Raw genomic sequence first — 21,006 nt, 5'->3', positions numbered from 1 at the left:
CGTCCGTCTGTTTTCTACACCTCGTATCAGGGTCGTCTGGGGGCTGAAGCCTATCCAAGCTGGACTGATCATCTGCCAATCATTCACAGACTCTTGTATCACAATTTATTTTTTCTGATCTCAGTTAATATCACGATTATTATTTATTAATTACAGCAGGGAGTACCGTTGCATCCCTACTGTTTACTACTGCAGTATATTTTGCCATGTTTGATCGAGGTAATGTATGCTAACTGCAGGCATGTCTATAGTCAGAAATACGTCTTTTTACCGCCCTGGACCTGCCTTATTTTCAGTCTTTTTCATTAACTTCAAATCACATGCCTGCAACTGTCATTTTGTTCATATATGTATGAATATACACTACCGTTCAAAAGTTTGGGGTCACCCAAACAATTTTGTGGAATAGCCATGTTTACCGTAATATCTGTAATATATTACAATCATGGCTGGAGCCATCAAAGTAGGAATTGATTAATGGCAGTGGGAAGAGTCTTTAAACAATTCTAATCAATGATTTTACTAAACGTTTACTTAGGTGATGACTAAAGAGTGCGGCCGCTCGCCAACTGATTCAAATAAAGTGAAAATAACAATTTAAAGAGTTCATGCACATTCAGGTAAATTCTTCAAAATTACAATAAATAAAAAATTGGCCAGGGACCGGGCTGAATATATATATATATATATATATATATATATATATATATATATATATATATATATATATATATATATATATATATATATATATATATATATATATATATATATATATATATATATATATATATTAGGACTGCAACAACTAATCAATTAAATCGATTAAAATCAATTATAAAAATAGTTGGCGATTAATTTAGTCATCGATTCGTTGGATCTATGCTATGCGCATGCGCAGAGGCAATTTTTTATTTTTTATTTTTTTATAAACCTTTATTTATAAACTGCAACATGTACAAACAGCTGAGAAACAATAATCAAAATAAGTATGGTGCCAGTATGCTGTTTTCCCCCCAATAAAATACTGGAAAGGACAGAAATGTAGTTTGTCTCTTTTATCCGATTATTAATCGATTAATCAAAGTAATAATCGACAGATTAATCGATTATCAAATTAATCGTTAGTTGCAGCCCTAGTATATATATATATATATACATTTATATAATAGGGGTGTAACGGTACACAAAAATTTCGGTTCGGTACGTACCTCGGGTTAGAGGTCACGGTTCGGTTCATTTTCGGTACAGTAAGAAAACAACAAAATATAAATTTTTCGGTTATTTATTTACCAAATTTGTAAACAATGACTTTATCCTTTTAACATTGGGAACACTATAATAATCCTGCCCACGTTAATCAACATTAAACTGCCTCAAGTTGTTGCTCATATTAAATAAAATGACAACACTTGTCTTCTACATACACTACCGTTCAAAAGTTTGGGGTCACCCAAACAATTTAGTGGAATAGCCTTCATTTCTAAGAACAAGAACAGACTGTCGAGTTTCAGATGAAAGTTCTCTTTTTCTGGTCATTTTGAGCGTTTAATTGACCCCACAAATGTGATGCTCCAGAAACTCAATCTGCTCAAAGGAAGGTCAGTTTTGTAGCTTCTGTAAGGAGCTAAACTGTTTTCAGATGTGTGAACATGATTGCACAAGGGTTTTCTAATCATCAATTAGCCTTCTGAGCCAATGAGCAAACACATTGTACCATTAGAACACTGGAGTGATAGTTGCTGGAAATGGGCCTCTATACACCTATGTAGATATTGCACCAAAAAGCAGACATTTGCAGCTAGAATAGTCATTTACCACATTAGCAATGTATAGAGTGTATTTCTGTAAAGTTAAGACTAGTTTAAAGTTATCTTCATTAAAAAGTACAGTGCTTTTCCTTCAAAAATAAGGACATTTACATGTGACCCCAAACTTTTGAACGGTAGTGTATGTAGAGATGATGTTTGATAAGGAATTATCGAGTTCGAGCCTATTATCGAATCCTCTTATCGAACCGATTCCTTATCGATTCTCTTATGGAGTCCAGATAGGTTGTTGTATATGGAAAAAAACACACAATATTTGGTTTAACAAAAGCTCACTTTTATTATATAATAAAAAAATAAAATCTAATAAATAAATAAATATTGACTGTTACCCACCTAAAAAAATAAAATAAAAATAAATAAATATTGACTGTTGTTACCCAAAGTATATTAAGTGGGATTTTTCAGAGAAACAAATATATACAGTAACACAAAAACAAGCTGTCTCTGTGATCACTATAGGTGTATAAATAATAATATAGTGTTCAATAAAATCAGTCCCTTGGGCACAAAACTGGAAATAATACAGCTCTCCAAAAAGTGCACTTCTGCTGCTATTGGAACATAACTGTTTGTTATGATGCTTTGACATTTTTGCACTTTATTTCTTTATTGAAAGAAAATTCTATGAAGAGAAAAGTTGTTTGCAAATGTGGTTACAATGCTAATAAATGAAAAGTTAAAGCTAAAAAAAGAAATACACTTTATTGAGTTAACATTATTTCTTTATAGGAGGAAAAATGTTATGAACTAGAGAATATAACAACTACACTACCCAGCATGCAACGGGAGTGACGAGCATGCGCGGTAGCCCCGAAAAGTGTTGCATGTTGCCACGCTGTGAAAGTAAACGTCAAGAACTCAGCCAACACGCCTCGTCTGCATTATTTATAATTAGACAGACAACACATATACAGTGTGATTTTGTAATGTTTACAAGGAAAGAAAAACAAAAGTTCAAAAAGGGAGATGTGTTGTATATATATGTATGTGCTGCAGTGTTGTATATATATGTATGTGCTGCAGTGTTGTATATATATGTATGTGCTGCGGTGTCATATATGTTGTATATATATGTATGTGCTGCGGTGTCATATATGTTGTATATATATGTATGTGCTGCGGTGTCATATATGTTGTATATATATGTATGAGCTGCGGTGTCATATATGTTGTATATATATGTATGTGCTGCAGTGTTGTATATATATGTATGTGCTGCAGTGTCATATATGTTGTATATATATGTATGTGCTGCGGTGTCATATATGTTGTATATATATGTATGTGCTGCGGTGTCATATATGTTGTATATATATGTATGTGCTGCGGTGTCATATATGTTGTATATATATGTATGTGCTGCGGTGTTGTATATATATGTATGTGCTGCAGTGTCATATATGTTGTATATATATGTATGTGCTGCAGTGTTGTATATATATGTATGTGCTGCGGTGTCATATATGTTGTATATATATGTATGTGCTGCGGTGTCATATATGTTGTATATATATGTATGTGCTGCGGTGTCATATATGTTGTATATATATGTATGTGCTGCGGTGTTGTATATATATGTATGTGCTGCAGTGTCATATATGTTGTATATATATGTATGTGCTGCAGTGTTGTATATATATGTATGTGCTGCAGTGTTGTATATATATGTATGTGCTGCGGTGTCATATATGTTGTATATATATGTATGTGCTGCGGTGTCATATATGTTGTATATATATGTATGTGCTGCAGTGTTGTATATATATGTATGTGCTGCGGTGTCATATATGTTGTATATATATGTATGTGCTGCAGTGTTGTATATATATGTATGTGCTGCGGTGTCATATATGTTGTATATATATGTATGTGCTGCAGTGTTGTATATATATGTATGTGCTGCGGTGTCATATATGTTGTATATATATGTATGTGCTGCGGTGTCATATATGTTGTATATATATGTATGTGCTGCAGTGTTGTATATATATGTATGTGCTGCGGTGTCATATATGTTGTATATATATGTATGTGCTGCAGTGTTGTATATATATGTATGTGCTGCGGTGTCATATATGTTGTATATATATGTATGTGCTGCGGTGTCATATATGTTGTATATATATGTATGTGCTGCGGTGTCATATATGTTGTATATATATGTATGTGCTGCGGTGTTGTATATATATGTATGTGCTGCAGTGTTGTATATATATGTATGTGCTGCAGTGTTGTATATATATGTATGTGCTGCGGTGTCATATATGTTGTATATATATGTATGTGCTGCGGTGTCATATATGTTGTATATATATGTATGTGCTGCAGTGTTGTATATATATGTATGTGCTGCGGTGTCATATATGTTGTATATATATGTATGTGCTGCAGTGTTGTATATATATGTATGTGCTGCGGTGTCATATATGTTGTATATATATGTATGTGCTGCAGTGTTGTATATATATGTATGTGCTGCGGTGTCATATATGTTGTATATATATGTATGTGCTGCGGTGTCATATATGTTGTATATATATGTATGTGCTGCAGTGTTGTATATATATGTATGTGCTGCGGTGTCATATATGTTGTATATATATGTATGTGCTGCAGTGTTGTATATATATGTATGTGCTGCGGTGTCATATATGTTGTATATATATGTATGTGCTGCGGTGTCATATATGTTGTATATATATGTATGTGCTGCGGTGTCATATATGTTGTATATATATGTATGTGCTGCAGTGTTGTATATATATGTATGTGCTGCGGTGTCATATATGTTGTATATATATGTATGTGCTGCAGTGTTGTATATATATGTATGTGCTGCGGTGTCATATATGTTGTATATATATGTATGTGCTGCGGTGTCATATATGTTGTATATATATGTATGTGCTGCAGTGTTGTATATATATGTATGTGCTGCGGTGTCATATATGTTGTATATATATGTATGGGCTGCGGTGTCATATATGTTGTATATATATGTATGTGCTGCAGTGTTGTATATATATGTATGTGCTGCGGTGTCATATATGTTGTATATATATGTATGTGCTGCAGTGTTGTATATATATGTATGTGCTGCAGTGTTGTATATATATGTATGTGCTGCAGTGTTGTATATATATGTATGTGCTGCAGTGTTGTATATATATGTATGTGCTGCGGTGTCATATATGTTGTATATATATGTATGTGCTGCGGTGTTGTATATATATGTATGTGCTGCAGTGTTGTATATATATGTATGTGCTGCAGTGTTGTATATATATGTATGTGCTGCGGTTGTTTTAAGAAGGTTGCGACAGCTGCCGTAAAGGAGGTGCGTTGCTAGCCTGGTTGCTATGTTTCCGGTTGGTGGTAAAAGTGTTGGTCATGTGTTTGTAGTCTGCTCAAATCTCTCAGTAAAGTTATTTGATGGATTATAGCTTTTGTTTTGAACTTTATTACACCTTGGAGCGCTTTTTCCCGTCCATTGTTTTCCTGCTTTCGCTATCTGCGCCTAATGACTGAGCTACATGACGTCATTTCTTGTGATGTCACACGGAGCATTTCTGGTCGGGACGGGATTCGAATAAAGAATCAACTCTTTTCCTTTACTATAGTGGTCTCGATAACGGGTACCGGTTCTCAAAAAGGGATTCGAGTCCGAGGACTCGGTTCTTTTCTTATCAAACAACCGGGAAAACCGGTTTCGAGTATCATCCCTAAGTGTATGTATATATATATATATATATATATATATATATATATATATATATATATATATATATATATATATATATATATATATATATATATATATATATATATATATATATATATATATATATATATATATTTATTTATTTATTAGGGCTGCAACTAACGATTAATTTGATAATCTATTAATCTGTCGATTATTACTTTGATTAATCGATTAATAATCGGATAAAAGAGACAAACTACATTTCTATCCTTTCCAGTATTTTATTGGGGAAAAAAACAGCATACTGGCACCATACTTATTTTGATCATGGTTTCTCAGCTGTTTGTACATGTTGCGGTTTATAAATAAAGGTTTATTAAAAAAAAAAAAAAAAATTAAATTGCCTCTGCGCATGCGCATAGCATAGATCCAACTAATCGATGACTAAATTAATGGCCAACTATTTTTGTAATCGATTTTAATCGATTTAATGGATTATTTGTTGCAGCCCTAATATATATACATAATTGTGTTTAGACTTAGACTTAGACTGAGACAAACGTAATTGATCCACAAGTGAAATTGTTCTAGAAATTGTTACCAGAGGTGCGGCAGTACAGTTAACCCACGCTACGTTCCGTACTTCGGTTTCAGGGCCGCGTTTCGCTTCCTTTTTAGTGCATTTTGTGGGAGTAAAGACAACTGTACCCGTGATCTTGTCCTTTCGGTCATGACCCAAAGCTCATGACCATAGGTGAGGATGGGAACGTAGATCGGCCGCTAAATTGAGAGCTTTGCCTTCCGGCTCAGCTCCTTCTTCACCACAACGGATCGATACAGCGTCCGCATTACTGAAGACGCCGCACCGATCCACCTGTGGATCTCACGATCCACTCTTCCCTCACTCGTGAACAAGACTCCGAGGTACTTGAACTCCTCCACTTGGGGCAGGGTCTCCTCCCCAACCCGGAGATGGCACTCCATCCTTTTCCGGGCAAGAACCATGGACTCGGACTTGGAGGTGCTGATTCTCATTCCAGTCGCTTCACACTCGGCTGTGAACCGATCCAGCGAGAGCTGAAGATCCTGGCCAGATGAAGCCATCAGGACCACATCATCACAGCAGATGATGTGGTCTCCTAGCCGCTCAGGCAAATCATATGGTCTAAAAATGCATTTTTCCATGGATAACATGACATCATCGCGCCAAGTGCGTGCTCTTTCAGTCAATTAGTGCGCATATATACAGCCCGGCCCCCGGACAAACATTTTTGAATTGTAATTTTGAGGACTTTATCTGAATGTGCATGAACTATTTCTGTTCAAAATGGTTTGAAATGTCAAATGTTAAATGTTTGAATATTAACTGTCCGTTTACTGTACTGTGCCAACTGTGCTACTATAGGAGTACCTTTTTTCTATTGTTTCATTGAAAATAAAACAGCAAAGTCCATTTGGCTGTCATCTGTTTTAATTATGAGACACAATTGTGTCAAAGTCATGATTTTTTTTTTTTCATGCTTGAAATAATAAATGATGACTTTAAAAAAGTAGTTTTCTACTTGTGAGTGTTGCTGACACAACAGTTGATATTCTAGTTTCAAGCATGTTTTACTCAATATAGCTCATCAAATCTCAGCAACAAGCTGTAATATCTTACTGACATCATTTAGGACCAAAACCCTTAAAACAAGTAAAACACTCTAACATAAAATCTGCTTAGTGAGAAGAGTTTTCTTGTTAGACAGAAAATAAGCAAATATCAGCCTTATTTGAGATATTTCATCTTACTTAGATTTCAGTTTTTGCAATCAGTTCCGCCATGTTTGATCGAGGAAATATGCTAACAGCTGATCCCCGTGATCGAACTCCAATCAATCGCCAGCCTTAGATTCCAGAGAACACAGAGTGAGATGTTCTACCTCTTGTGCGAAACACAAATGCATAAATGACTGAACACATTAAAATGAACAGTGAACGTTAATGGAAGACCTGACGGATCAAATTTACGGGTGCGCATCATCAGTAGTGTTCTTAAACTATAGTCTACCCAAAAAAACCCTCAGCACAGAGACCCCATGCCTATTCCGCGCAAACAGGCCTGAGGCCAGAACAGTCCAATGTGAACCACAAAGATACGATCTGGAGTGTCGTCATGTGATCTTTAACACACATATTTTCTTCCGTTTCTCTGCAGAATTCCATCCGACATAATCTCTCCCTCCACACGCGCTTCATCCGTGTTCAAAATGAGGGCACTGGAAAGAGCTCCTGGTGGATGCTGAACCCTGATGGAGGGAAGATGGGCAAGGCCCCGCGGCGGCGAGCCGTTTCCATGGACAACAACACCAAGTATCTTAAGAGCAAAGGTCGCATTCGGGGAAAAAGGGTCGGACGCCCTGGAATTGGAGCGGTATCTGCTGTCGTCGGGCTTCAGGGCTCCCCTGATCACGGCAGCCCACCGCATAAAGGTCTCCCCGGATCTGGAGGGGCATCCAGGACGGATGGGGAGTTCGACGCCTGGACAGATCTCCACTCCAGGGCAAGCTCGTCGGCCTCCACTCTGAGCGGCCGCTTGTCGCCCATCCTTGCTGAGGGGGAACCGGAGGAACCGGAGGAGGGAGACCTGTCCTGTTCCACCTCCCCACACCTCTACCCCTCCCCGACCGCCTGCTCTCCGTCCATGGGGACAGGCAACCGCTGTCCTCCCCTTGAGCAATTGCCTCAGCTGGCCAACCTGACAGGTGCCATCTGTCTTGATGAGCAGCTGATGGAGGACGGCTATCATCACCATCATTCACAGCAGCAGCAACACCAACAGCATCCCTCTGTTGGCAGACATAAGCACCAGACCTCAGTCTACCACTACAGCTCTGGAGTGAAGGGCCAGGGTTCTTATGGAGCAGGGGGGTATGGTGCGACGGGCATGGGCATGATGCGCCACCACTCACCCATGCAAACCATCCAGGAGAACAAGCCAGCCAGGTTTTCGGGAACAATGCGGACATACTCCAGCAGCAACGCTCTGCAGAGTCTGCTAACGGGGGTTTCAGCCGGGCAGCCGTACTGCTCGAAGGACATGATGCTGGTCCCCAAAAGAGAAGGCCATCACATGATGGCTTGTAACGGCTCCAACCCTCACGGCCACCTTGCCGGTCACCACAATGGACATCACAGTCACAACAGAACTCACAGCCATACTCCGTCACACAATCACAACTCATCTCACAGCCTCAGTCACAACAGCATCAGTCATAACCACACCCCGCCCCGAGTGCTGCCCCTCAATCCATGCGGCAACCAGCTGCAGACTTACAATCACAAATCGCCCTACCTTTACAGTCCACCGTCGCACGCCCACCTCCCGGCGTCAACCACCCTGCCCCCTAACCCAGCGGGGATGCTTGGCATGCCTCAGGACTCTTGCCATTTGGCCACCGCCCCTCATCCACACCCTCGTCACAACCATTACCCTGAGCCGCAACACCAAGCCATGGCTAACGGACCCTTCCACCTGGGCCAGGGCATGGGGGGCAGTAATGGCAATGGGAGTTACCACCACGGCTACCACCAACCCCACCCGCACGAGAGACTACCCGCTGACCTGGACATCGATATGTTCCAGGGCAGCCTGGACTGCGACGTAGAGTCCATCCTCCTCCACGACATCATGGACTCTGGGGAGGAGATGGACTTCAACTTTGACTGCTCCCTCGCTCAGGGGGTGGGACTCGGAATGGGAATGGGGATGGGTGTGACCATGGGCATGGGGATGGGAATGAGCGGACTTGCCGGTCCACAGCAAACCCACAGCAACCAGAGCTGGGTCCCTGGCTGAAATGCGGTAGGACCCACCGGGGCCCTAACAAAATGAACAATGTTACCCATAAAGCACTGTGTTCAACTGTGACATTCCTTACTTGACACAGAGACTATAGGACCATGTCTTTCTTTGTTGTCTGTCACCACTTCCTCCTTTTTTTGCCCCTCCTCCCCCTGTGAGATCCAGCTCATGTCCCGTTAAGTATTCCCTCATATCAGCTATACTGTGATGACAATCTCTCAGCATCATTGCTTCTCATCTGCCATGAGAGCTGAACTCTCAGTGCACTTTATTGCAAGTGGGTCTTGATCTGGCAGAACCTTTGGCGGGGCGGGGGTATGGGCTGCAACTCTTTGGGCACGAACAACCGCAGTCAGAATCTAGTGTCAGATGTCAAACTTAAATAAGCCCCTTAATCAGTCCTTCGGGCAAAGTGGGGACCGAAAAAGAAAGTACAAGAAATCATTGAAAACCCAAATTAATTTCTGATTCAGGACCGCTTTCCCTTCTTAATGAAATCCACTCTCATGAGAGCCAATCAATCCCGGCCTGTGTCTTCGCACCGCCGTTATTTACAGCCTCATACATCCAGACCTTGACTCCTCTGTTGGACGCCACGTTTGGTTAATGTCCTTCTCGCCGGCGGCCCCGGCGTGTTGTCACGACATCACTAAGTGGATTCCATCATTACTCGCTTGCGTGCAATTTGCTGAATTAAAAACTTGTATCACCTTGTCTCACCTGGGCCTCTGGAGCCCCTCTCTCTCTCTCTCTCTCTCTTTCTCGCTCTCCCGGGCCCTGTCTGGAAGTGGCGTTCTCCTTCCGCCTGCCAGCGGAGACAAAGTGGCCATTACTCACGGCGAGCCATTAATGGGGCTTGATTGAAATTCAGCATCTTGCTTTTAATCTCCAAAGTGATGCGGCAGCAATGCGTCATTATCGAGAAGCTAACACGTCGTCCTCCCGTATCTCACTACGACTTGCCATCCCCCTTTCCCCTAATGTCCACTTTTGGGCAAGACATCGATGAGAAGCCCGCAAAGCCATCCGTCCCCGCCCCTTTCTGTGTGTGTGTGTGTGTGTGTGTGTGTTTATTCCGTTGTCGTGTTGTCATTGTGTTCTTGGTAACTCTACGGACCAACGGCGCTGACGAAATTCCGTCGGTGAAATGTAGTGCAGTATGACCTTCCTCCCATCCTCCCGGTCGGAACTCTTCCGCCCGCCCACGTTTGTGCTTTGCTCAATTGTCTCTGTGTTTGTGAGCCAGGGGTGGAGGCGGTGCCGGTGCCGGTGCCGGTGCCGGAGCGCGTGGTGGTGGTGGGGTTAGTCTGAAGCTTCTTTATCATCGGCCTTGAGGGAGTCACGGAGAGGACATCCCCCCCCCAAGTCTCTTCTCGGGCACCTCCAAGGAGAACCCTCTCCATTTGTACACAAAAGGTGGGCGGGGCTTAAAGGGTGTTTATTGTTCCAGCCAAAGGTCAAACATGGCAGAGACTATCAGACCCATTATTGAGGTGAATACTCTTCTATCCTTGCGTTGCTGGAAAATGTGCGGGCTTTTCCCAAAGCAAGTCGTGATACAACCGTCTCGTTTTGCTCTATTTATTTATGAACGATGGGTCTTTGTCCAATCCTAACTGTGGTAGTTGTTTCCAGTCAACTCCCGTACCTCCCACCTGCTCTCTCCCCGCGCCCCCTTTTTTAAAGATGTCGACCTCCGCCCGTCCCTGTTTTGACTTACATTTATTTTGTACAAAATCTATATATTAAGAATATTGTAAAATAGTTTTTAAGGGAAAAAAAAGTCTCAAAAGGATTATCAGTTTTGTTGTCTATTTCTTTTTTTCAAAAGAATGTATCTCATCATCTGGTGACTGTTAAATAAATGCATTTAAAAAAACAAAGACTGGTCGTTTGTTTGAATATAAAATCCATGTGCACAAAGTTCTAAAGAAAAAAATGTGAAAAATATCACCGTGTTTTCCGTTTTTTTCCCGGATCATAAGGCGCACTGCCGATGAGAGGGTTTATTTTCGATCCTTTTTCATACATAAAGCGCACCAGATTATAGGGCGCAATAAAGGAGTCATATATATATATATATATATATATATATATATATATATATATATATATATATAATTTTTTTCTAAATGTAAAAGACTTCCTTGTGGTCTACATCAGTGGTCCCCAACCTTTTTGTAGCTGCGGACCGGTCAACGCTTGAAAATTTGTCCCACTGACCGGTGGGGGGCGGGGGATGGGGGGGTGGGGGGGTTGGGGACCACTGGTCTACATAACATGTGATGGTGGGTCTTTGGTCAAAATGTTGCATAGATGATGTTTTACAGATCATCTTCAAGTCGCTTTCTGACAGGATGAATGTCCCATAACAAGAAGCTTATCGACTACGGCAGGGGTCGGCAACCCGCGGCTCTAGAGCCGCATCTTTAGCGCCGCTCTGGAGCTTTTTCAAAAATGTATGAAAAATGGAAAAAGATGAGGGGAAAAAAAATATTTGTTGTTTTAATATGGTTTGTGTAGGAAGACAAACATGACACAAACCTCCCTAATTGTTATAAAGCACACTGTTTGTATTAAACATGCTTCACTGATTCCAGTATTTGGCGAGCGCCGTTTTGTCCAACTAATTTTGGCGGTCCTTGAACTCACCTTAGTTTGTTTACATGTATAACTTTCTCCGACTTTCTTTTTTTTTTTTTTTTAATTTAAAAAAAAAAAAATTTAAAAATTTTTTTTTTTTCTTTCTCCGACTTGCTAGGACATGTTTTATGCCACTTCTTTTTCTGTCTCATTTTGTCCACCAAACTTTTAACGTTGTGCATAAATGCACAAAGGTGAGTTTTGTTGATGTTATTGACTTGTGTGGAGTGCTAATCAGACATATTTGGTCACTGCATGACTGCAAGCTAATTAATGCTAACATGGTAGTTAGGCTATCTATATGACATATAGATAGCCTAAATAGCATGTTAGCATCGATTAGCTTGCAATATGTACATATAGTATATGTACATATTGCATCATTATGCCTTATTTGTAGCTATATTTGAGGTAATTTAGCTTCCTTTAAGTCATCTTAATTCAATGTATATCTCATGACACACTATCTGTATGTAATATGGCTTTTAATTTTTTGCGGCTCCAGACAGATTTGTTTTTGTATTTTTGGTCCAATATGGCTCTTTCAACATTTTGGGTTGCCGACCCCTGGACTACGGTGTCGCCACGGACTACAAAGGCAGACACGCACATTTTTTCAGGACTTATGCAGATCCCAAATACACATTACCAGGTACCAGAAGGTAAGAAAAGTTGCTTTTGCATAATATTGCAAAACAAAACGCCAGATAATACAAACCCTGTTTCCATATGAGTTGGGAAATGGTGTTAGATGTAAATATAAACGGAATACAATGATTTGCAAATCCTTTTCAAGCCATATTCAGTTGAATATGCTACAAAGACAACATATTTCATGTTCAAACTCATAAACTTTTTTTCTTTTTTGCAAATAATCATTAACTTTAGAATTTGATGCCAGCAACACGTGGCAAAGAAGTTGGGAAAGGTGGCAATAAATACTGATAAAGTTGAGGTATGCTCATCAAACACTTATTTGGAACATCCCACAGGTGTGCAGGCTAATTGGGAACAGGTGGGTGCCATGATTGGGTATAAAAGTAGATTCCATGAAATGCTCAGTCATTCACAAACAAGGATGGGGCGAGGGTCACCACTTTGTCAACAAATGCCTGAGCAAATTGTTGAACAGTTTAAGAAAAACCTTTCTCAAGCAGCTATTGCAAGGAATTGAGGGATTTCACCATCTACGCTCCGTAATATCATCAAAGGGTTCAGAGAATGTGGAGAAATCACTGCAGGTAAGCAGCTAAGCCCGTGACCTTCCATCCCTCAGGCTGTACTGCATCAACAAGTCACATCAGTGTGTAAAGGATATCACCCCATGGGCTCAGGAACACTTCAGAAACCCACTGTCAGTAACTACAGTTGGTCGCTACATCTGTAAGTGCAAGTTAAAACTCTCCTATGCAAGGCGAAAACCGTTTATCAACAACACCCAGAAACCCAGTCGGCTTCGCTGGGCCTGAGCTCATCTAAGATGGACTGATACAAAGTGGAAAAGTGTTCTGTGGTCTGACGAGTCCACGTTTCAAATTGTTTTTGGAAACTGTGGACGTCGTGTCCTCCGGACCAAAGAGGAAAAGTACCATCCAGATTGTTATAGGCGCAAAGTGTAAAAGGCAGCATGTGTGATGGTATGGGGGTGTATTAGTGGCCAAGACATGGGTAACTTACACATCTGTGAAGGCACCATTAATGATGAAAGGTACATACAGCTTTTGGAGCAACATATGTTGCCATCCAAGCAACGTTCCCATGGACGCCCCTGCTTATTTCAGCAAGACAATGCCGGCTTCATGGCTTACCAAACTCGTACTAAAACATTATGATAGATTTCTGAGCGCCGTGTGTAATGTTCTATATTTTCAATGGAACATATAACATTTTGGTGTTTTTTACTTGAGTCATATAGCAGTCTACACATATCTCTAATGTGTGACTGCCATCTACTGGTCACACTTATCTTTTTATTTTTTTATAAATGTATCTCCTTCATTGATGTGCATCTTTGATGGATAGACAATTAAACCTGAGAAACTAAACACACATTTACACACCAATGTGAAAAATCTTATATTTTCCTGCCTCATGACACCATGTACCAAATAAGTGGGTCTTTATCTGGCAGAAGCTGTGGCGGGGCGGGGGTATGGGCTGCAACACTTTGGGCACGAACCAACACAGTCGGAATCTAGTGTCAGATGTCAAACTTAAATAAGCCCCTTAATCAGTCCTTCAGGCAAAGTGGGGACCGGAAAAAAAAGTACAAGAAATCATTGAAAACTCAAATGAATTCCTGATTCAGGACCGCTTTCCCGTCTTAATGAAATCCACTCTCATGAGAGCCAATCAATCCCGGCCTGTGTCTTCGCACCGCCGTTATTTACAGCCTCATACATCCAGACCTTGACTCCTCTGTTGGACGCTTTGAGTTCGGTAAGCACAACCAGGATTATTCCGTGCATTAGGCGCACTGTCGAGTTTTGAGAAAATGAAAGGATTTTAAGTGTGCCTTATAGTCCGGAAAGTTAGTTTTTATGATTATTTTATATACAACATTTTTAAATATACATAACTCTTTTTTTTTTTTTAAATATACAGAATATATCCGTGGAAATGCCCCCCCCCTACCTCAAAGAACTACTCACCCCCAAATCCTGCACTCGACACCTCCGCTCCGGACAGGCTAACCTCCTCCAACCTCCGAGGACAAAGCTACGAACAATGGGCGACCGCTCCCAGTCTGTGGAACGCTCTCCCTGACCACCTGAGGGCACCACAGACTGTGGATGCTTTTGAAAAAAGGCTTAAAAACCATTCTTTTTAAAAAAGCCAATTTTTTTTTAGATATATGCATACTAGTTCTAGCTATTAGGCTGTTCTTGTTTTTATTTTTATTTATTTTGATTAACTTTTTATTATTTTTTAAAACACTGTAGCACTTTGAGGTTGTTTGCTTAATGCAAAGTGTTTTTGTTTTTTTTTACAAATAAAATCTATTATTATTATTATTATTATTATTTAAGTGATTGATATGAGTTTGACAACGTGCGACCCCCAAATCCTCCACACCACACCTCCGCTCCGGACAGGCTGACCTCCTCCAACCTTCGAGGACAAAGCTACGAACAATGGGAGACCGGGCTTTCTGCTCCGCCGCTCCCAGTCTGTGGAACGCTCTCCCTGACCACCTGAGGGCACCACAGACTGTGGATGCTTTCAAAAAAGGCTTAGAAACCCTTCTTTTTTTTAAAAAAAAGAAGCCTTTTTTTAGATGTATGCATACTAGTTCTAGCTATTTGGCTGTTCTAGTTTTTATTTTTATTTATTTTTTATTATCTTTTTTATTTGTATTTTTTATTATTTTTTTAATACACTGTAGCACTTTGAGGGTGTTTACTCAATGTAAAGTGCTTTTTACAAATAAAATCTATTATTATTATTATTATTAATATATGCAAATCAGTTCATAGTCTCCCATAATGGTTCCAAATACATATATGCAAGAATTTAACGATCATAAAAAAAATAAATCAACAATTTAAATCAAATTATTTGATTTATATTTTCCAGATTTACAGTACAAGCTTTCCACATCTCATCAGGTCAGGTTGTTGTCTTCATAATTATCTACATTTAAATTGTATTTATTCTAGGGATGTCCGATAATATCGGCCTGCTGATATTATCGGCCGATAAATGCGTTAAAATGTAATATCGGAAATTATCGGTATCGTTTTTTTTATTATCTGTATCGGTATTATTTTTTTAAATTTATTAAATCAACATAAAAAACACAAGATACACTTACAATTAGTGCACCAACCCAAAAAACCTCCCTCCCCCCATTTCTTCCTGTTATCAATATTGTGGTTCCTACATTATATATCAATATATATCAATACAGTCTGCAAGGGATACAGTCCGTAAGCACACATGATTGTGCGTGCTGCTGCTCCACTAATAGTACTAACCTTTAACACTTCATTTTACTAATTTTCATTAATTACTAGTTTCTATGTAACTGTTTTTATATTGTTTTACTTTCTTTTTTATTCAAGAAAATGTTTTTAATTTAGTTATCTTATTTTATTTATTTATTTAAAAAGTACCTTATCTTCACCATACATGGTTGTCCAAATGAGGCATATTAATGTGTTGATTCCACGACTGCATATATCGGTTGATATCGGTATCAGTAATTAAAGAGTTGGACAATATCGGATATCGGCAAAAAGCCATTATCGGACATCCCTAATTTATTCACTTACTAATTGTTGTCAGCTAATAACCATATTAGGCTATGGTGGGGGAGGTTGGGCTCTGTCCTACAGAACCACATCATATGTGGAAGCATCATTTGTTTTTCTTACTGCCTGGGAAAACCTGCGTGTGTGCGTGTCTGTGTGTGTGTGTGTGTGTGTGTGTGTGTGTGTGTGTGTGTGTGTGTGTGTGTGTGTGTGTGTGTGTGTGTGTGTGTGTGTGTGTGTGAGTGTGTGTGTGTGTGTGTGTGTGTGTGTGTGTGTGTGTGTGTGTGTGTGTGTGAGTGTGTGTGTGTGTGTGTGTGTGTGTGAGTGTGTGTGTGTGTGTGTGTCTGTGTTTGTGTGGGTGCGTGTCTGTGTGTGTGTGTGTGTGTGTGAGTGTGTGTGTGTGGCCAGATTGTCAGTGTCGGAGTAATAGGTGTGTGTCATGAGGCTCGTTATGGCCCATGAAGCGGGGATAGGTCGGCCACAGCTGTCCCGGTCCCACCGGAGGTGTTTTCACAGGGAGGAGTGTGCGGCACTACAGCGCCATACTGCTGGGCCCCGAGGGGGACACTGCCCCCCCCCATCCCCCACCCATTACCTCCACATGCGCGTTCACACATGTACATTTGGGTTACGGCACATTTACGAAACATGCTACCTTCAGGGGAAGGACAAAAACCATCCAGTCTGCCATTTGAAGGCATTGCTGCGGAATGAAAAGGACCACCGAGGCTGCAATAGGCATGCCGGGCCACTTGTTGGCGATGTCACGGTGTGGAGGAACATAACACTGAACACAAGGGCTGTCCTTTTAGTGCAGTGGTCCCCAACCAACGGTGTGGGGAGAACCGGTTCTGTTCCGTGACAGCATCATGCTGCTGGGATGCTTTTCGGCGGCAGGAACTGGGGGAGGAGTCAGGATAGAGGGAAAGATGAATGCGGCGATGTATGGAGACATCTCGGATGAAAACCAACGCTTCTCGTTGTGCATTGATTTCACAGAGAAGTTTGGGTTGATGTCGTACGGGATTTTGAGGGTGGACCACTGCAAAGAGGAACGGGCAAAACTGCAAATGCTGTAAATACTTAAGTACATGTGATGCTTTTTTCTTTTTCTTTTTAGTATTATTACATTTGCAAAATAAAAAATAAAAACGACTTCACATTGTCAATATGGGGTATTGTCTGTAGAAGTTTGAGGACAAAACTTGATTTATTCCATTTTGGAATAAGGCTGTAACATACAATGTGGAAAAAGTGAATAAATACTTTCTGTATACACTTTTTTATTGTGTTCAAAGAGCACAGGCCTTTATTAGAATGCATACTAGTCGTTCTTTATAACACCCCAGTACCATGTATGTCAATTACCATTTATTAGTTATGATTCAATTAATTAAAATAAAAAAATAAAAATAAAATAAAAATATATATACATAGAATATTTTTATTTAAATGTTCAGCTTTTTTCTCCTCACCTTACATCTTTTTGCTTTTTGCTCATTTTACTTTGGACACCCCTGGTGTAAACTATTATTTGTTTATTTTATTTTTCAATAATATATATAATATAATAAATATTATTTATATGTTATATATAATATAAAATAATTCTTAATTATTTAATTTGGACAGCCGGTGTAAACTATTTTTTTTTCATTTTTCAATAATATATATAATATAATATATATATTATTTATAATATAATAAAATTCTAACAAAAATATCTTAGAAAAAAACCCTTCTAAAATGCAAAAACCCTGACATGTATTGACACGATACATAATTGGACATTATTACCCAAGTATTTGAAGTCAAAGCATAATTATGTTGTAAGTCACTATTAAGTTATTTATGTTTACATGCTTTAAAGCAAAAATAAAGCACACAAAAAGGTACATTCGGCTAAAGTAAAGTATTGGAATTCATCAAGTTATCGTTCATTTAGTAATAAATATGTTACAAATGCTATAATCCCTGGCACAAGTTAGTTGTGTCAACAACAACAACAGACAGTCTAAAAAATAAAATGATAAAATATACAAATAATACAAATTAAAAATATAAAGATAAAATAAAATTTAAAAAAAATAAATAAAATGTAATTAAAAAAAATAAAAATAAGACTAGCTGTCGTGCTGTTGCTGCTAGCTGCTAGCCAGCAATAGCATCAGCACAATGTTTTACTGTGCTTTTTATGTGGCTTTTAATATATATATATTTTTATTTAACCAGGAAAAAATCCCATTGAGTATAAGAACCTCTTTTTCAAGTGAGTCCTGGCCAAGAGGCAGCAACGTTACACATCAAATCACATTCAACTACAACCCTAGACTAACACCCTCCCCCCTCCACATCCCACCTCCCCGGATTGTAAATAATCAAATGTAAATAATCAAATGTATATACTGTGATGATTAACTTGTGTGATGACTGTATTATGCTGATAGTATATATTTGTACCATGAATTGATTAACGTGGACCCCGACTTAAACAAGTGGAAAAACTTATTGGGGTGTTACCATTTAGTGGTCAATTGTACGGAATATGTACTGTACTGTGCAATCTACTAATAAAAGTTTCAATCAATCAAAAACATTCAAATGACAGGATGGACATCAAGTCAAACAGTCACAGACAACTGAGGCTCCTTCAAATGCTCTCAGTTTAGATTTGAAAGCATTTAAGGATAACAATTCAGTCAGCTTCCAGTGTCTTTGTAGCATGTTGCAAGCACAAGCAGCTGCATAGACAAAAGCAGGTTTTTCCCCGAGCTCAGTGCCAGCAACAGCTGATTGTTGGATGTCAGTGCATAAGAGTTGGTACTTCTCTGTGAAATCAATGCACAAATGTACAAACCCCGTTTCCATATGAGTTAGGAAATGGTGTTAGATGTAAATATAAACGGAATACAATGATTTGCAAATCCTTTTCAAGCCATATTCAATTGAATGCACTACAAAGACAACATATTTGATGTTTTTTTTTGCAAATTATAATTAACTTAGAATGTCATGGCTGCAACACGTGCCAACACTCAGTAAAGGTTTGGGAAGTGAGGAGACACATTTTTGAAGCTTCTCAGGTGGAATTCTTTCCCATTCTTGCTTGATGTACAGCTTAAGTTGTTCAACAGTCCGGGGGTCTCCCTTCTGCTATTTTAGGTGCCACACATTTTCAATAGGAGACAGGTCTGGACTACAGGCAGGCCAGTCTAGTACCCGCACTCTTTTACTATGAAGCCACGTTGATGTAACACGTGGCTTGGCATTGTCTTGCTGAAATAAGCAGGGGCGTCCATGGTAACGTAGCTTGGATGGCAACATATGTTGCTCCAAAAGCTGTATGTACCTTTCAGCATTAATGGTGCCTTCACAGATGTGTAAGTTACCCATGTCATGGGCACTAATACACCCCCATACCATCACACATGCTGCCTTTTACACTTTGCGCCTATAACAATCCGGATGGTTCTTTTCCTCTTTGGTCCGGAGGACACGACGTCCACAGTTTCCAAAAACAATTTGAAATGTGGACTCGTCAGACCACAGAACACTTTTCCACTTTGTATCAGTCCATCTTAGATGAGCTCAGGCCCGGTGAAGCCGACTGTGTTTCTGGGTGTTGTTGATAAACGGTTTTCGCCTTGCATAGGAGAGTTTTAACTTGCACTTACAGATGTAGCGACCAACTGTAGTTACTGACAGTGGGTTTCTGAAGTGTTCCTGAGCCCATGTGGTGATATCCTTTACACACTGATGTGGCTTGTTGATGCAGTACAGCCTGAGGGATGGAAGGTCACGGGCTTAGCTGCTTACGTGCAGTGATTTCTCCACATTCTCTGAACCCTTTGATGATATTACGGAGCGTAGATGGTGAAATCCCTAAATTCCTTGCAATAGCTGCTTGAGAAAGGTTGTTCTTAAACTGTTCAACAATTTGCTCAGGCATTTGTTGACAAAGTGGTGACCCTCGCCCCATCCTTGTTTGTGAAAGACTGAGCATTTTTTGGGAAGCTGTTTTTATACCCAATCATGGCACCCACCTGTTCCCAATTTGCCTGTTCACCTGTGAGATGTTCCAAATAAGTGTTTGATGAGCATTCCTCAACTTGATCAGTATTTATTGCCACCTTTCCCAACTTCTTTGTCACGTGTTGCTGGCATGAAATTCTAAAGTTAATGATTATTTGCAAAAACATTTTTTTTTATGAGTTTGAACATGAAATATGTTGTCTTTGTAGCATATTCAACTGAATATGGCTTGAAAATGATTTGCAAATGATTCCGTTTATATTTACATCTAACACAATTTCCCAACTCATATGGGAACGGGGTTTGTATTCGGGCAATAGTCCCTGGTAAGTAAAAATGTACCGGTGACACTAGCTGTGTCCCAATTCAGGGTCTGCATCCTTCGAAGGGCGAATTTGAAGGCAGCTGCGCGAAGGCTGTCCCACTTTATTCAAATTCGAAGGCTCCTCCAAATGGGCCCTCCTGTATTCGGAGGAAGCACCGCGGCTGTCCTTCGTGGCCTCCCATATCCCAAGATGCTTCGCGCGCCTTTGTTCGACCCGGATCTTTGGGCGTGGTGGCGCAGCCAGGAAATCCTCCGCCGGCTGGACTGTCCAATTTAACAACGGGTGACGCATCCTTCGGAGGTGCCTCCGTAGGCCGGGTCCTCCGAAGGATGCAGACCCTGAATTGGGACACAGCAATTATCTCTTAATGGAC

General features: G+C 39.9%; 1 protein-coding gene across 1 annotated transcript in view; it reads left to right on the top strand.

Annotated features, from left to right (window-relative positions):
- LOC133660451 (forkhead box protein O3-like) overlaps positions 1-11,248 on the top strand; it is a 206,977-nt gene extending 195,729 nt beyond the window's left edge. The window contains exon 2 of the mRNA XM_062063955.1: positions 7,733-11,248. Coding sequence (XP_061919939.1) covers positions 7,733-9,373 — 1,641 coding nt within the window. The 3' untranslated portion in view covers positions 9,374-11,248. The remainder of the gene's footprint in view (positions 1-7,732) is intronic.
- The last annotated feature ends 9,758 nt before the right edge of the window (positions 11,249-21,006 follow it).

Source organism: Entelurus aequoreus, linkage group LG11 (assembly GCF_033978785.1).
Source record: "Entelurus aequoreus isolate RoL-2023_Sb linkage group LG11, RoL_Eaeq_v1.1, whole genome shotgun sequence".
NCBI classification, from domain to species: Eukaryota; Metazoa; Chordata; class Actinopteri; order Syngnathiformes; family Syngnathidae; genus Entelurus; species Entelurus aequoreus.
This window is presented reverse-complemented; position numbering and strand designations above follow the sequence as displayed.